Below are 15,168 nucleotides of genomic sequence, written 5' to 3' on the forward strand. Positions count from 1 at the left end.
CCTGTGCTGGGTCTGCAGGCCTAGCTGGCACCAAGGCTTCAACTGCCCTTGTGTTTCAAGAATATTCCTGCTGTGAGATGCTGGGCGAGGCTAAGGGATGTGGCTGGGCCTTCAAGAACTGGGAGGTAGCTGGCTTGGGCATGTCATCAACTCAAAGGGAGCCCAAGGGTCGGCTGGTCACCCCCTCCCCCAGTTACAGCCCGGGCCTGGGGTTCCTGTCATCCCATTCCCCCGAGTCCTCCCTTCCCTGGCCGCCCCTTCCCCACGGATCCTATCAGGGTCCTTGGGAGCAGTGTGTGGCTGTAGCCATTGTCCTACAGGTAACCCTCAGCCTACTCCTTGCTGGCTGCCAAGGGGCACAAATCCTTACCCATCTCTGTGCCACTCATTGTGGCCAAATTTTGTGGGTGGCAGGCCTGCAGTACCTCATTTGCCAAATGGGGCAAGGCCCTAGCCACCCCAGCCAACCTCTGCAATCCTTCTCCTTGGGCCTGGAAGGACTGTAGGCAAGGGGGTGGTTGTGGGTGAGACTGAGTTAAGGATCTCAAGATGGGAAGATTGGCTTGGATCACCCGAGTGGGGACTGCTATAATCATGAAGGAACAGGAGAGGCCGAGAGAGCAGTAGATATGACCGTGGAAGCAGAGGTTGCAGCATGAGTGACAGGGCCAGGAGTCAAGGAATGCAGACAGCTGTGGAGCTGGGACCCCTCCCGGGAGTCTGCAGAAGGCAGGCGGCCTGCCGACGTGGCTCAGCCTCCTGACCCCAGGACCGCAGGAGAATACGCTTGTGTTTGGGCCACTGCACTCGTGGGACTTGTGGCAGCCAACGGAGCTGAGTGTAGTGTTGGGACACAGGGCCAGGGCTGGGTCAGAGGCAGAGCCAGCATGTGGCCAGCAGGTCCAGGTTCTGCCACTCCCTGCCCCTCTTCACTGACCAGTGAGAGGGTAGCATTGTGGAGCAGCGAGTTAAGCCACTGCTGCTAACACTGGCACCCTGTGTTGTAGTGCTGGTTCAGGTACCGGCTGCTCCACCCCTAATTCAGCTCCCTGCTAAGGCGCCTGGGAAAGCCACAGAGGTTGGTTCAAGTGCTTGGGCCCCTGCACCCATGTGGGAGACCCGGATGCAGTTCCAGCCTTCTGGCTTTGAGTTGGCCAAGTCCTGGGCGTGCGGTCATGTGGGGAGTGAGCCAGCAGATCTCTGTCCCCTCTCTTCTGTTTGTCTCTGTCTCTCGTGCTCTCTCTGTCACACTGCCTCTTAATAAATGACAGTGAATGTTTTTCAGAATCACATACACCTCTTGTTACCTGACTGCTTAGGGCTTCTGCCCTGGGAGGCGAGGTGTTGAGCAAGTTGCTCTGTGCCACACCTCACCTGACTTACACCCCTGCTCTGCTGTGACACGGTTTGGTGGCTTTGGTAAGGGTCTGGGAAACTCCCTCCCGGCTGTGTGCAGGGCTCAGCAGCTCCTCCAGGAACTTCCTGTGCCTCCTGCTGGCCCCCTGATACTGAGTCTCATTGGGAGCTCCCTTCCATCCCCCCTAACCGTGCACACAGTAGAGAGCAGGGCACAGATTCTACCGACTATGCCCAGGCAGCCCAGGGCTGTACCTGGTAGGAAGGCCAGCAAACATCTGATGAACATCAAATGAGCAGACTCTCCGTTGAGGCTTCCAAAACCTCAGGAGCTTGGAGAATCCTCCCTGTGGTCTTGAGTCCAGGGGCTGGACTCTTGGCTGGCTCTTGGCTGGACTCTTGGCTGGCTCTTGGCTGGTGGGGGAATGCGTGGGCAGAGAAGAAGTTGACCTGAACTGCTCTGCAACAGCCTCTGGGGCTGTCAGCATCATGGCCCTCATTGGGGCATGTTTTTGGGCTGCTCTCATCACAGCACAGGCTGCCCCTGCAGACAGGTGCTAGAACATTCAGCACTTCCTGCCTGCCAGCTTGCCCGCACTTCTTCCCTGGCCGGACGCGTCCTGGGACTCAGGAATTTCTGCCTCATTGCCTGCAGGAGTTTAAGGCGCTCTGGAGACCCATCTTAGCCTGCATTCCCAGGATTAGGAAACGGCTTGCTGTGCAGGGGACTCACTGCGTCATCCACCCTGGGCAGGCTGGCCGGCCGTGGGGGTGTGGGAGGGGTTAGCAGCCCTTCCTCACTGCAGTGCCCTCTCCCGTTTCTCCCACCCCGCCCCCAGCCCTCACTCGGGAGATGAGTTTCAGCACCTGCAAGTGGGTGCTGAGAGTCCCAGACATGTAAGGGGAAGACTTTGGTTCTGATGCAGAGCCTGAAGTCCAGTGCCTTGAAGGGAGGAGATCTTAGTGGAGGGGGTGGAATGTAGTGTTTTAACACCCTGGGGGGATCTCCTGTATACCCCTTACCCCCTGGCTGGGCTCCAGGTTCTTATATTTCTGAAGATGGGGGAGGTGTGAAGATGCAGGGGTGGGTTTCCCAGGCAGGATGCTGTTGCCAACTCCTGCGCCCACCCCGACGCCTGAGCCTCTCCAGGAAGGTGAGCCACTGCTGGGAACCCCACTGGCTCATTCTAGGTCTGCTGGTAGCACTGACTCAGGCCGTTGCATCTGCCCTGAGGGAGACCCGGATGCTGAGGCACGCTCTCCCCAGCCCGCCCGCTGTCCTTCTATGGGAAGGCCATCCTTTAGGGTGGTTGGTGACTATGCAGTCAGGGGAGGGATGCCCCCTTCCCCTAATAAAATGAGAGATGGCAGTAGCCAGTCTCTCTGGTTCTTCTCCTGAGCTGTCCAAACAATTCTACTGTTTACACTGGCTTTAAAATTCATTTCATATGTTGTCTTTATATCAGGCCATTTCAGTTCCTGGCACTGCTAATAGGCGGAAACTCAGAATTACAACCTCAGCCACAGTCTGCCAGGGAACCAGGAATGCTACATGGCAGGCGGCCGGCAGGGGCGGCTGGAGACTCATTTGCCGAGTGTTTATGGAGCACCTGTCAGCCTCAGGCAGCAGGCACAGTGGCACGGGCCAGCGTCAGGGTACCCCTAAGCCAGAGTGCCAACATAGGGTGTTTTCAGTGATCTGTGCTTCTGCAGGGCAGGGACCACTCTGGTGGATGGCAGGTGTTTGTCAGCTGAGCAAGGCAGTCCATGCAGAGGAAGGGCTGCGTCCCAGTGCAGTGCTTAGTGTCTGCACACAGTGTTTCTTTGCTTCTGTGCAGTAGACGATTGAAGCCAGATAATTGTTCGTTCTGGGGGCCTTCCTGGGTGTTACGGGCCTTCCGTTCCCTGGTCATACCAGCAGTGTCTTCAGGCATTGCTGGAAGTCTCAGGGCTAGGAACTCCCATTGCCCCTGGTTGGGAAATTGTACCCATGGTTTCTTCCTGGCTCAGCTACAGTTGTTTCCAGGCAGGTGGCTCTGACCTGCATCCCCTATGCCCTCCTTGCTGAGGCTGGAGAGTGTGGCTGGAGAGCCACGCCCTGGCCGTTGAATGCTTTACCTTGGGAGTATCACAGTCACTTCGGTGCAGGTGTTGGTGGCCAAGGTGCGTGGCTTGATCCTGCCCAACCCTGAAGAGTGGGGTGCAGTGGTGGAGGGTTGCCTGAATTGGAGGCCTCCACTGACACCAAGTCCAGTAGAGGGCAAAGTTGGGGCCAGGCGGTCCTACTCAGGGCTGTGGGTGAGGCCCTTTCTTCACAGGAGTTGGCCTTAGGACATGGGAGTGGGGTGGGCAGTCAGGTGATGGGGCCGGACAGCATTCGGGGCAGGGGAACCACACAGGCTTCTGCACATCCAGGACAGGGAGGCAGCCTTGTTTCCCGCTCAGAAACCCCTGGTCCTGGAAGTGCTGTCTGCAGGCAGGGTGGAGGGAGGCTGCCAGGCTGTTTGGCTCCTCCAGTGTGCTGCAGGGCCTTACCTCTGTGCTACAAGTCGTTAGCAGAGAATTTGCCCGCTTCCTCCTGTGGAGTTACACACTTCCCTTCCCCGGGCGCCCAGAGAGCTATATGCAGATGCAGCCTCTTGCTCCTTGCCCCTTGATGGCAGTGAGCCTGCATTGCTGGCCCAATTCCTATACCAAGGGACTGGCCAGTCCCTGGAGGCCTCGCGTGCCCCATCCCACACTCCCACCCTTTATCATGGTGTGGCCAGTGCTCAGCTGGCAGGGTGACTCTGCCTCGTGACAAACCCGTCGCCATCCTCCAGCGAGAGGGACAGAGGTTTCACTCCTGGAGTGCTCACAGCCCCCAGGGTGGACCCCGATGCTGTCTAGGTCTCCTGGATGTGCTATTACAGGGAGCTGGAGATTAGTGTGTAATGTGCACCTCGAACCGCCAAGCGCCTGCTCCCCAGACCCTGGGTGCACACCCTGGGCCCCAGCTGTCCCTGGACTTTCCTCCCCTGTGGACGTCTCAACATAACCCCACCTCTCCTGCTTTTTCATTTCCTGTGTTGCGTACATACCTCTGCCTAGACAGGTCTTGCTGAGCCCCCCAAAAGTCTGATCCCTGGAACAGCTTGAGGGCTCGGAGCCTCTGCAAGGGCTGTGGCAACAACTGAAGTCTCAGAAATGAGCGCCTGCAGGCACAGCCCACTGTGGTGCGTGTGGTCCCTTCTCCTGGAGTGACCCCGGCTCATCCTGATTCTGGCTGCTCACAGGCCGCCACTGTGTCCGGCGTTTCTAGGCAGCGCCTTTGTCCTGTCACAGCCCAGGCCCTTCCAGCTCCTGTGGGGTGGGGTAGAGGAGGAGGGGTGCTTGGGAGGCCGAGCAGAAATAACAAAGCTGTGTGCCCAGTGGGAGCTGGATGCTGGGTGGGCGCTGACCACCTTTGCCTGCCTCAGCCCTGGCCGGGGGGCTGCCAGCACCCTCCCCACATGGTGGATGGGAAAGCTGAGCCTCAGCTTACGGCTGGGTCTGTCTGTTCTTTCAGGGATTCACCCATCTCCCCTCCACGTCCAGCGGCCCCCCAGATTGTCCTCTGGTCCCCTGAACTGTCCAACTCAGTCCCGGGCTGTTGACGACTTCCGACACCCCTGTGGTTGATGGGTTACTTCTTACCCTCTTCTCCCTGACCCCTGTCCATGGCACCTGGAAGGGGTGCCCCCCCCCCCAGCCCATCCTCCCACCCCCAGCGCCTCCCATCCTGCTTCTGTGTGTATCAAGGCTAGTCAGGTGGAGCTGCTCCCTGTGGACAAGCCCACAGGCTGGGCCCACAGCTGCTCCTGAGTAACACCTGGGAGGTGGGCTAGTGCCAGCCCTCTGCCAGGCCAGGTCCCAGCCCCCTGAGTCAGAGCTTCTGAGGGGACCTTCGGTCAGCTTTTTAAAAAATGATTTCTTGGGCTTGGCGGCGTGGCCTAGTGGCTAGGGTCCTCGCCTTGATCCCATATGGCTGCTGGTTCTGATCCCGGCAGCTCCACTTCCTCTCTGTCTCTCCTCCTCTCAGTATATCTGACTTTGTAATAAAAATGGAATAAATCTTTAAAAAAAAAAAAAGATTTCTTTGAAATTCACAGATACAGAGAGGTGGAGGGGCGGGGGAAGACGGGGAGAGACAGATTTCCCATCGGCTGGTTCACTCCCCAGATGGCTGCAGTGTCTAGAGCTGGACCAGGGTGACGCCAGGAGCAGGGAGCCCACGTGCTTCAACCGTCTTGTTCCCAGGTCATCAGCAGGGAGCTGGGTCGCAAATCGGCACCCCTGGGGAAGCTGCTGCCACAGGTGGCGGCTTTAGCTGATACACCACAACGCTGACCCTGAGTCAGTGTTTTGAGAGGCAGAGAGAGGAAATCTCTATGACACACAGGATGAGCTCCCATCTGCTGCTTCATGCTCCAGCTGTCCCTGACAGTCTCCATTGGGTTTGAATCCAGATGCTTAGGCTGTGGCAGTGTGTGGGGGGTTCTGGCGTGCATCAGCCTGCCTGCTTGCTCTCCCTATGCCCTGAGATCCTGGAGGCAGAGGCCGGCCAGCTGTGCCTTCTTCTGTACTCTGCTGCACCTGCCCCTGAACGCGGTGTGTGCAGGGAGCCCCCTCCTGCCCTGCCGGCCCCCGGGGGTGGGGCTGGTGCTGTGGCAGTGGCACAAGGGGCAGGGAGCAAGGGGTCGGCAGTGGGCCTAGAGGGGGAGCTGCACAGGACTGGGACCTGTTTCCTGCCGGAGGGGCTATACGGGATCCCAGGAGCTTAACCTCACTTAACCTCTCAGCCTGCCTTTCCCCTGCCTGGCTTTCCTGTTTTATGTGTTCCATCTGCTTTCAAAGCTGGGGGAAGGGGAGCTGTGTGCGAGCGGTGACCGTGGGTTGATGGGCCTGGTACCAGACAAGCAACTTGCACCAGATCACCTGGCTGCTGCTTGGAGGGCGTCTGAGACCTCAGCCCAGCGGTCACACCCACCCCCTGGTGGTCCGTTCTCAGTGGTTTGGGGTGGAGAGCTCCCCTCTGGCAGGTCCAGTGCCCTGGGTCAGGTTTTTACCCTGATGCTTCCATTTTCTTACCTCAGCAGTGGGCGGATGGTTGACCAAGGAGGAGGGGGCTGTGAGGCTTTCACAGGTGCTTGAGGTGGTGTGGGGTGGCCCAGATTCCTCGCCATACTGTCTGTCCCCTTTGCATGGGCCCTGGTGGCCCATCCCTTTGAACTCCGGCACTGTGGTTCTCAGCCTGGGTGCCCATGGCTCAGAGTCCTGTCATGGTGCTGGCGGGGAGTGGGGGACAGCTGAGCACTGCTGCGGTGGCCTGCTGTCTTGGGCGTGGGTCTTCCTGCCCTTGGAGGGCCCGCTCAGGTGCTGCTGGGCTGGTTACATGTGTGACCGCAGCTGTGTTCCTGGCTTGGCCAGGTGCTGTGAGGATGGGGGTCTGGGAAGGCCTTGGCTGCCTGCCTGTGTGTGAGCTAGGCCGGGGTAGACTTGGGAAGCCACGGGCAGGGCTGGATATAAGTAGGGATGAGTCAGTGTTGGGAAGGGTCTTGGAATGGTCTGACTGGGACTGTGTCAGTGGGAATTGGGCCGGGTTTCAGAGGGGGAGACAGCTACCAGTGGCCCTGCAGGACCCCCGCCGCACGTGCCTGGTGGGTTAGGGACTCATGAACCTGACCTATAAGTTCAGGTGCCACCAGTTCTCCCCTGATCACCATGGGCTCTGTAGAATCTTCTGGAAAGATTGCCTCCTACCTGCTGGGTAACACTTGTTTTTTGTTTGTTGTTCTCTGCAGGAAGCGTGGGATTGAAGTCGTGCAGGTGAGTACAGACCTAGTCCTCGCCGCCCCCATCCTCACTTGTTTCTTGTCTTTGGCCCGGGCCAAGGTTAGGGTGGTCATTGCAGCCTTGCTGGTGAGGGGAGTGGGTGAGAGGGAGAAAGTGGGTTTGGGAGTCTTGGAGGGTATGGCGGTGTTTGAGCTATGGGTATGAGGGGAAGCGGCCATCAGCTAGTTATCCTGTGTGGTCCCCTGTGGTACCTGCCTGCCTGTGGTGCTTGGCTTGGGTCAAGCGCTCTGTGGCCGCAGAAAGAAAGCTGAATGGAGGGAGTGGGAAAGATGGATGGATGGATGGGTGGGGCTGGGCCAGTGATCCAGGCCCAGAGGGGCCAGTGGAGGACTCACTGAGCCTGGACCCTGTGTGGTTTGGGAGGCTGTGTGGAGCTGGGGACCTGTGTTCAGCAGCTCCAACCGCTGCTGGCTGCACTGTTTCTCCTGACTTCTGCAGGCTTGGGGGATGTAATTTGTGGGTTGAAACTTAGCGGGCAGCTGAGGTTTGTTTTGGGGTGGGGAGGTAGTTTCTGGAAGCTTTACCTCATCTGAGACCTTGTATGTTCCACATTGAGCTTTTCTGTAGGCCCAATTTCCCTATACCTCAAATGGAGGATGTGGGGGATTCAGGAGAGGCTAGGGGGTCATGTTTCTCATTGGCTGATTGGCTGTGGCTGCCTGGGTTGTTTGTTTTTTTCATTCGTTTAAACTTTTGTTTAATTGAAAGGCAAAGAAAGAGGGCTCTTCCATCTGGTGGTTCACTCCCTAAATGGTAGCAATAGCCAGGGCTTGGCTAAGCTGAAGCCAGGAGTCAGGAACTCCATTCAGGTTTTCCAAATGGATGCTGGGGCCAGAACACGTAGGCCATCCCTGCTGTTTGCCCAGGTATATTAGCAGGGAGCTAGTCAGAAGTGGAGCAGCGGGGACTCAAACTTTGCTCAGGGGAAACTGGTGTCACAAGCCACGGTGGTTTAGGCCCTTGAAATTGCCAGTCGCCTTGTTAATCTGTGAATGGGTGAGGCTGGCAGTTGATTGACAATGCCTGCCTGGGGCACGGGGCGTGTGGACACAGGTGGTGTGGTTGCAGGCTTGCTGGTGGACAGCTGCTGCTCTAGGATGCAGGTCCTGCGAGCACCTGTTCTGATTGATGGCTGGCTGGAAGTGTGTGGATCCTTTGTGTTTTCGCCTGCCGGTGAGCTGGAGCTAGAGCTTGTTTTGTGAAGGAAGGTTTTGGGAGGTCCCCTGTGGTTCTTTGCAGCTGTGTGGGGGAGCCCGCTGGGGTGATCACTACTGGAGCTACTTTTAGAGGTGCTATTTTGCTGCACAGTGGCTGCGCTGATTTTGCAGCAAAGGATCCTCTCCCATCCACATCTGATTCCTGTCCACACACAGCATCCTGACCTGCAGCCAGCAGGGTGTCCTCTCTCGTCCCCAATAAGCATGCAAGAGACAAGCCAGGGGTCTGTGGGTGGACCCTGTGACCTGAGCCATTGCTTTTAGAATGTGCCAAGTGGGAGAAGGTTGAAGAACTCTCTGGATGTGCCTGCTGTTCGTTTTGGCGGTGGCTGGGGCCCAGAGTGGAGCCCCAAAGCATATTTCCCACCGCGTCCCCCCGCCAGCCTCTATGAACACACCCCATCAAGGTGACGCCTCGCCGTCCACCTTCCCCAACATCTCTAAGGGTTTAGAGAGATGTGAGAAAGACTCCTGGTCTGTTTGGAAGCCGCCACGCTTGGCTGGTTTCTTTTTTTCTTTTTCTTTTTTTTTTTTTTTTTTTTTAAGATTTATTTATTTTTATTGCAAAGTCAGATATACAGAGAGGAGGAGAGACAGTGAGAAAGATTTTCCATCCGATGATTCACTCCCCAAGTGAGTGCAGTGGCCAGCGCTGTGCCGGTCCGAAGCCGGGAACCAGGAACCTCTTCCAGGTCTCCCACGCGGGTGCAGGGTTCCAAGGCTCTGGGCCGTCCTCAACTGCTTTCCCAGGCCACCAGCAGGGAGCTGGATGGGAAGTGGAGCTGCTGGGATTAGAACCGGCGCCAATATGGGATCCTGGCACGTTCAAGGCGAGGACTTCAGCCACTAATGCCAGGCCCACTTGGTTGGTTTCTTAAAGACAGCCGGGCTTGTGTGTGCCGGATCCCTAGGTGCTGAGCAACAGCAACAACGTGGTGGCCACTGCTGCTACCGGCACCTGAGTCGGCTGCTGTGGTAGATGACACCACTACTCTGTAGGTCCACGTGGCTGCATGCCCCGTAGGGGTGGAGACACTGGGCATGCTCAAGATGTGTGGCCTTTCCTGGCAAAGATGGCCAGCTGGTGGCAGAGTCTGGATCAGAATGGAATGTGGGGCCATAGGTCTCCCAGTCTGTCTGCTCTGCCTCCCCCAGGGCCTTCCTTGCCCGGGAAGGGTGCTTGGGCTTAGCTGTTGTCTGCTCAGAGATGTCAGGGCCTCTGTTTTGGGACCCAAGATGGTAAAATGCTGCAAAGGGCCTGTGATATTTATCCTGGTCCTGGGAGTTATTTTTCTTCCTGTCGCTTCATGTTAGCAGTGATGACAACAGCGGCTTCCTAGTTACTGGGGACTGCGTGGCCAGGCATGGATGCTGCCTGCTTGCTTTAGAGAAGCATTTGTTCAATGCTCCCTGAGGCCCAGCTGGGAGCATACTTCTCAGACCCTCTGCTGCTCCCTGGCCATGCAGGTCCCCACTGAGCGAGTGCTTGGAAGGAGCACTTCCAACTCTCCTTACCGCCCTGAGGACTGCTTCTACATCCTGCCCACACCTCTCCCTTGCAGGGGCAGAGGCTGCAGGTGAGGGAGGGAAGAATGCTGCCTGGTTGGGTGAAGTTCCTGGCTGTGTGATCCCGGGCTGGTGGCCTCACTACTCCGTGTATGAAATGAGGGTTACACTGGCATCTTTATAAGGACCAGTTGATTCCTGTAAACGAGTTGACAGCAGCCCTGGCCCTCGGGGAAGCTGGCACTGCACAGGAGCATCACCCTGGTTGCAGCCTGTGCACGGGAGCCCTGAGTCACAGGGGAGCCCTTAGGCCGTGCAGTCCTGTGAGCTATGTGGATCCAGTTTTGATTCCTTGCTTGTATCAGAATCAAAAGAGGACCTGCTGGCATTGAAGGTGGCAGGTTGCTGTCCTTCTCGGCTCGGATTCCCAGGGCATTCACAGAAGTTGACTAGGGTAAACGCCTTTTCCTTGTCTCTCTTCATTTGGGCGAGTAGTTTCACTGTGTGCATCTGCAAGCATTAAAGGATGGAGACATTGACAGGCCCTGTCTCACTTCAGCAACTGGTGACTCTCTTCAGAGAGATTCCCAGGGAGGGTTTTTTGGAATGGTAATCAAGAATTCAATCTGCAGGGGACTTGAGCATGGAAGAGCTTTATTATCAGGGCTGGCCTTGTGATGTAGGTTAAGCCGTTGCCTGCCGCGCTAGTGTCCCATATAGGGGCTGGTTGGAATCCTGGATGTTTCACTTCAGTCCCAGCTTGCTGCTGATGGGCCTGGGAAAGCCGCAGAGGATGGCACCCATGTGGGAGACCCAGAAGAAGTACCTGGGTTTGGCCTGGCCCAGCCCTGGCTGTGGTGGTTATTTGGGGAGTGAATCAGCAGATGAAAGATCTCTCTGTCTCGCCTGCCTTTCTAACCCTGCCTTTCAAATAAAAGGAGCTTTATGGCCATGTGAAACTTTTAAAAAGATAGATTACAGGGGTAAAATAGAAGAATCAAGAAAAGGCTTTCCCCAATGAGATCCATCAAATCCACCATGGAAGTTTAAACATTGCCAAAGGAAGCGGGTTGGAAATTGGAGCAAAAAGATTATTGTTAAGTTTGAGGCTGATGAAGAAGACCTCAGTTCCGTGATTTCAACATGGATGAGGGTGGGTCTCAAATTGTTCGAGGATTTAGAGTCCGTTGAATCCCTTTAAAAGAGAAAGAGTAACAGTTTTGTTTTAGAAATGTTAATATTTACAGTATGTTGGAAATTACATCCTCTGAAACCATTTAAACTTGGGATGAGAAATTTTGATGTAGTCTTAGAAATGTGCAAGCGGACACGTAGTTTTAAACACTTATGGGATGGGGGTGGGGTTGTTGGCATGGTGGGGGAATGTCTCAGATCCAGGATCGCAGGCAGATGTCTTCCTGCAGTGTAGGCCTGGTTCCCAGGCCACCAGGAGCCGCTCGCCTGGCCTGGCCTGGGCCTGGCCTGTGCCTCCCCTGAGACCCAGAAAAGCCCACGGAGATTGTTTTGGCATGCCCATCACCCTGTCCACCGCTCTGGCATGTGCCTGGGGCTGCCTTTCACAGCAGATGGGTGTTTGGGGTTTTCCTTACAACATGTGAGTGAGCAGTGAGTGCAGAAGCCAGCTCTGGATCCCCTGCACCCCGTCCACAGTCCAGAGTCAGGAGCCCCACTGTCCCAGGCAGCCAGTGAATAAATTAGCACCCCCCTTTCCACCATCTGCAAAAGTGTGGCAGGGGCAGTATGCTGGTGTGCACCAGCCTTTTAGGGAGGCACTGGTGGTGGACGATCAGGCCTGGGATGAGGCTGACAGTGGGACTTTAAAGGAAGACCATGAGCCAAGCCTGGTGTGGGAGTGGGTCCCAGGGAAGACAGGTGCAGAGATCCTGGGCAAGCTCAGTGAGTGGGGCAGCTGGACTGCACGGTAGTAAGAGTGGGCCAGCACAGGGAGTGGACCAGCAGAGGCCAGGCCTGCCAGGGAAGTCCATTTACCCTCCTGGCATGAAATGAATCAGGCACAGTTGCCAGCTGGGAGCAGGAGCTCAGAACGGGCTATGCAGGTGGGAGGCCCTGCACTGACAGAGGCTGGACAAGGTGGCTTGGGCTGGCTGGAGCCAGAGACCAGAGCCAAGAGGATGGGAGGTGGGCCAGACCTCCAGAGAGCTGGGGCAGCTGTTCCTCGGGTCACACTTGGGCGGGAAAAGTGCACATTACATTGGGATGCAAGTCTGGGTTCCCCAGGCTGGACTGGAAGGTGGGGAGCCAAGTCAGACTAGGAGGCTGGAATCTTGGGTTGTCAGTGGGGGGTTCCATCTGGCTGGAGTCTGCCTGGCGATGGAGGGCAGTGAGAGGTGGCAGGAGATGGTTCTGGCACGAAGAGGTGGGGACAGCCCTCACACTGCTTACTTGTGATCGAGGTGTCTGGGCTTGGGGGTCCGGGAGAGGAGTAGCTGGAAGAGTGGACCTTGATGCCCCACAGACAGCCCCTTCAGGCAGGTGAGTGGAGTGCCAGCACCTGGCTGCCTCACGGAGTGCCCACGGGGGATCAGGTGATTGTGTCACGTGCCTTCCTCTAGGGCTGCAGATGCCAGCTTCTCCACCTCCAGGTTGAAATACTTATTTACACAGTGTTTGTACATGGTTCCAGTAGGTTCTAAAAAGAACGTAAAATAACACGTGATCGCCTATTCTACTCGCTGGCTCAAGTCCCTGCTGCTTCACTTTGATGTAACTACCCAGTCATGTGCCGGGGAAGGCAGTTGAAGATGACCCAAGTGCTTAGGCTACCCCCCTACTCCGCCCCTGCATGGGAGACCTGGTTGGAATTCCTGGTCCTGGCTTCGGTCTGGCCCAGTCCCAGCTGGTATGTGAACTACTAAATGGACACTTACTCTCTGCCTGTCCCTCTTGGTCACCCTGCCTTTTCAATAATTAAATAAATACATACTTTTTTAAAGATTTATTTTATTTTATTTTTTTAGATTTATTTATTTTATTACAAAGTCAGATATACAGAGAGGAAGATCTTCCGTCCGATGATGCACTCCCCAAGTGAGCACAACGGCCGGTGCTGTGCTGATCCGAAGCCAGGAGCCAGGAACTTCCTCCTGGTCCCCCACGCAGGTGCAGGGTCCCAAAGCATTGGGCCATCCTCGACTGCTTTCCCAGGCCACAAGCAGGGAGCTGGATGGGAAGTGGAGCTGCTGGGATTAGAACCGGCGCCCATATGGGATCCTGGCTCGTTCAAGGCGAGGCCTTTGCCACTAGTGCCGGGCCCAAATAAATATGTAATTTTTTAAAGAGGTGTGGAAGTGAAGGCAATGAATGGTCATTCCCCAGCTGGGATCCCTTTGCCACTCACACTCTCTCTGGGCACCCTGGCCTCCTGTCCCCATCCTCTCACTGGACGCTGCTTCTGGATTACTGGGGTGCAGCTAGGCTCTGCAGCCTGCACACATCCCCTCCTTTTCTTCCTGCCACCAGGCACTTGGAGCCATGCGTTGGCATGTTAGGGATGGTACTGGGCTTGACCTTTGTCATGGGGGCCTGGCATCCTTCTAACTGGGTGAGCTGCTGACAGGTGGCAGTCCCCGTGCTAGGCCTTGACCTTATAAAGACCACCAAGCCTGCCTCAGACTCTAGGAGACCCCAGACCTCCAAGGAGGACAGCCACAGAGTTGGGGACTGGGTGGAGATGGACTTTGGCCCTGCCCAACTCTTGTGGAAGCCAGAGACCTGCTGGCTGTGAGATCTCATCTTGTTTGTCATCAAAGTGGGGATGACATTTGGCATTCAGGATTCCAGGCACCTGCCCAGGTGTGGAGGGAAATGAGTTTTGTTCTGAACAGTGGTGAGCCCGGGGACAGAAGCAGCATTGCAGGCAGGACTATGCTCCAGGAGCCAAGCATGGCCTCAGCCCGGAGCTTGTCATGGATTTGCCACCCCTGGCCTCCTGGTTCCATTTTTTAAATAAGATTTATTTATTTTTACTTGAAAGTCAGAATTATAGAGATGGGACACACATACACCAATTTCTGTCCATTGCTTTATTGCCCAAATGATTACAATGGCCAGAGCTGGGCCCATCTGAAGCCAGGGGTTAGGCGCTTCTTCCGGGTCTCATGTGGATGTAGGGGCCCAAGCACTTCGACCATCCTGCACTGGCTTATCAGGCTATTAGCAGGGAGCTAGATCAGAAATAAAACATCCAGGACTCAAATTGGTGCTCATATGGGGTGCTGGCATCTCAAATGGTTCACACCCCAGGTGCCCCAAATGGCTGTGGCTGGGCCAGGAACCAGGAACCCAATCCAGATCTCCTGTGATTGACAGGGACCCAGTGACTGGCTCTGGCAGTGCCGCCTCCTGGGCTATGAATTAGCTGGAAGCTGGAGTCAGCCAGGGTCAGATGTTGGGTTCAGGGCCTCTGATGTTGGGTTTGAACATCTTAACCATGAGGTGTTGTTTTTTTGTAGCAGTGACACCCAGGGTTGGGGAAGGAGTTCTGTGGTTCAGTGAGGCATCCTGGCACACCCCCTCCTGTAGAGAGGGGCTGCGTTTCCCCAGCACCTCCTGCTCCACTTCTGAGCGGGTTTTCTGCCACCCTAGAAGGTGCCCATGGAACTGTTACTTAGAAGCAAAGGACAATTAGAAGAGCTGGGGACAGCAGTTCTGCTGGGAATGTGGCTGCCACTCTGGGGCTGTGGTGGGTGGGGCAAGGTCCTGCAAGATGTCACAGCTGGAGAGGCCGTCCCAGCCCAGGTGAAGCAAACCCAGAATGAACACTGGACTGCCTGGAAGCCGGTGTCCACCTGCTCTGGCGTGGGGCCTAATGGGGGCCATGCAGGTGCAGGTGGAGTACTGAACTCCGAGCAGATGATGCCAGTGTGAAGGTCCAGGACTCGGAATACTCTGGCAGCTTTACTTAGTCCTGAAGTCTTGTGGCTGAGTAAGACACTGTCTTACACTCCTGTCTCTCCTGGGCCTTGACGCCCTTCTTAGATTTCACTTTGTTCTTGTGTCCTGAAGCTGGAACCTTCTCTTCTCTGAGAGGTGTAAAGTCAAGCCCAGGATGGGTGAAGATGGCCCCCAGAGGGTGTCAACCCCTTCCCTGGCCACCCCAGGGCCCCCTCGCCCAGAACATGCCTGCCCGCTCACCTCTGCCCAGCAATGTCCTGGCTTCTCCCAAAGTTCTGCG

At 56.2% G+C, this 15,168-nt stretch overlaps 1 protein-coding gene across 1 annotated transcript in view; it reads left to right on the forward strand.

Moving 5' to 3' along the window:
- Positions 1 to 15,168, forward strand: part of ITPK1 (inositol-tetrakisphosphate 1-kinase) — an 83,958-nt gene that overhangs the window by 18,118 nt on the left and 50,672 nt on the right. Inside the window, exon 2 of the mRNA XM_004584326.2 lies at positions 7,179 to 7,203. Within this exon, the coding sequence (XP_004584383.1) occupies positions 7,179 to 7,203 (25 nt within the window). The remainder of the gene's footprint in view (positions 1 to 7,178; positions 7,204 to 15,168) is intronic.

This window comes from Ochotona princeps, chromosome 26 (genome assembly GCF_030435755.1).
Source record: "Ochotona princeps isolate mOchPri1 chromosome 26, mOchPri1.hap1, whole genome shotgun sequence".
NCBI classification, from domain to species: domain Eukaryota; kingdom Metazoa; phylum Chordata; class Mammalia; order Lagomorpha; family Ochotonidae; genus Ochotona; species Ochotona princeps.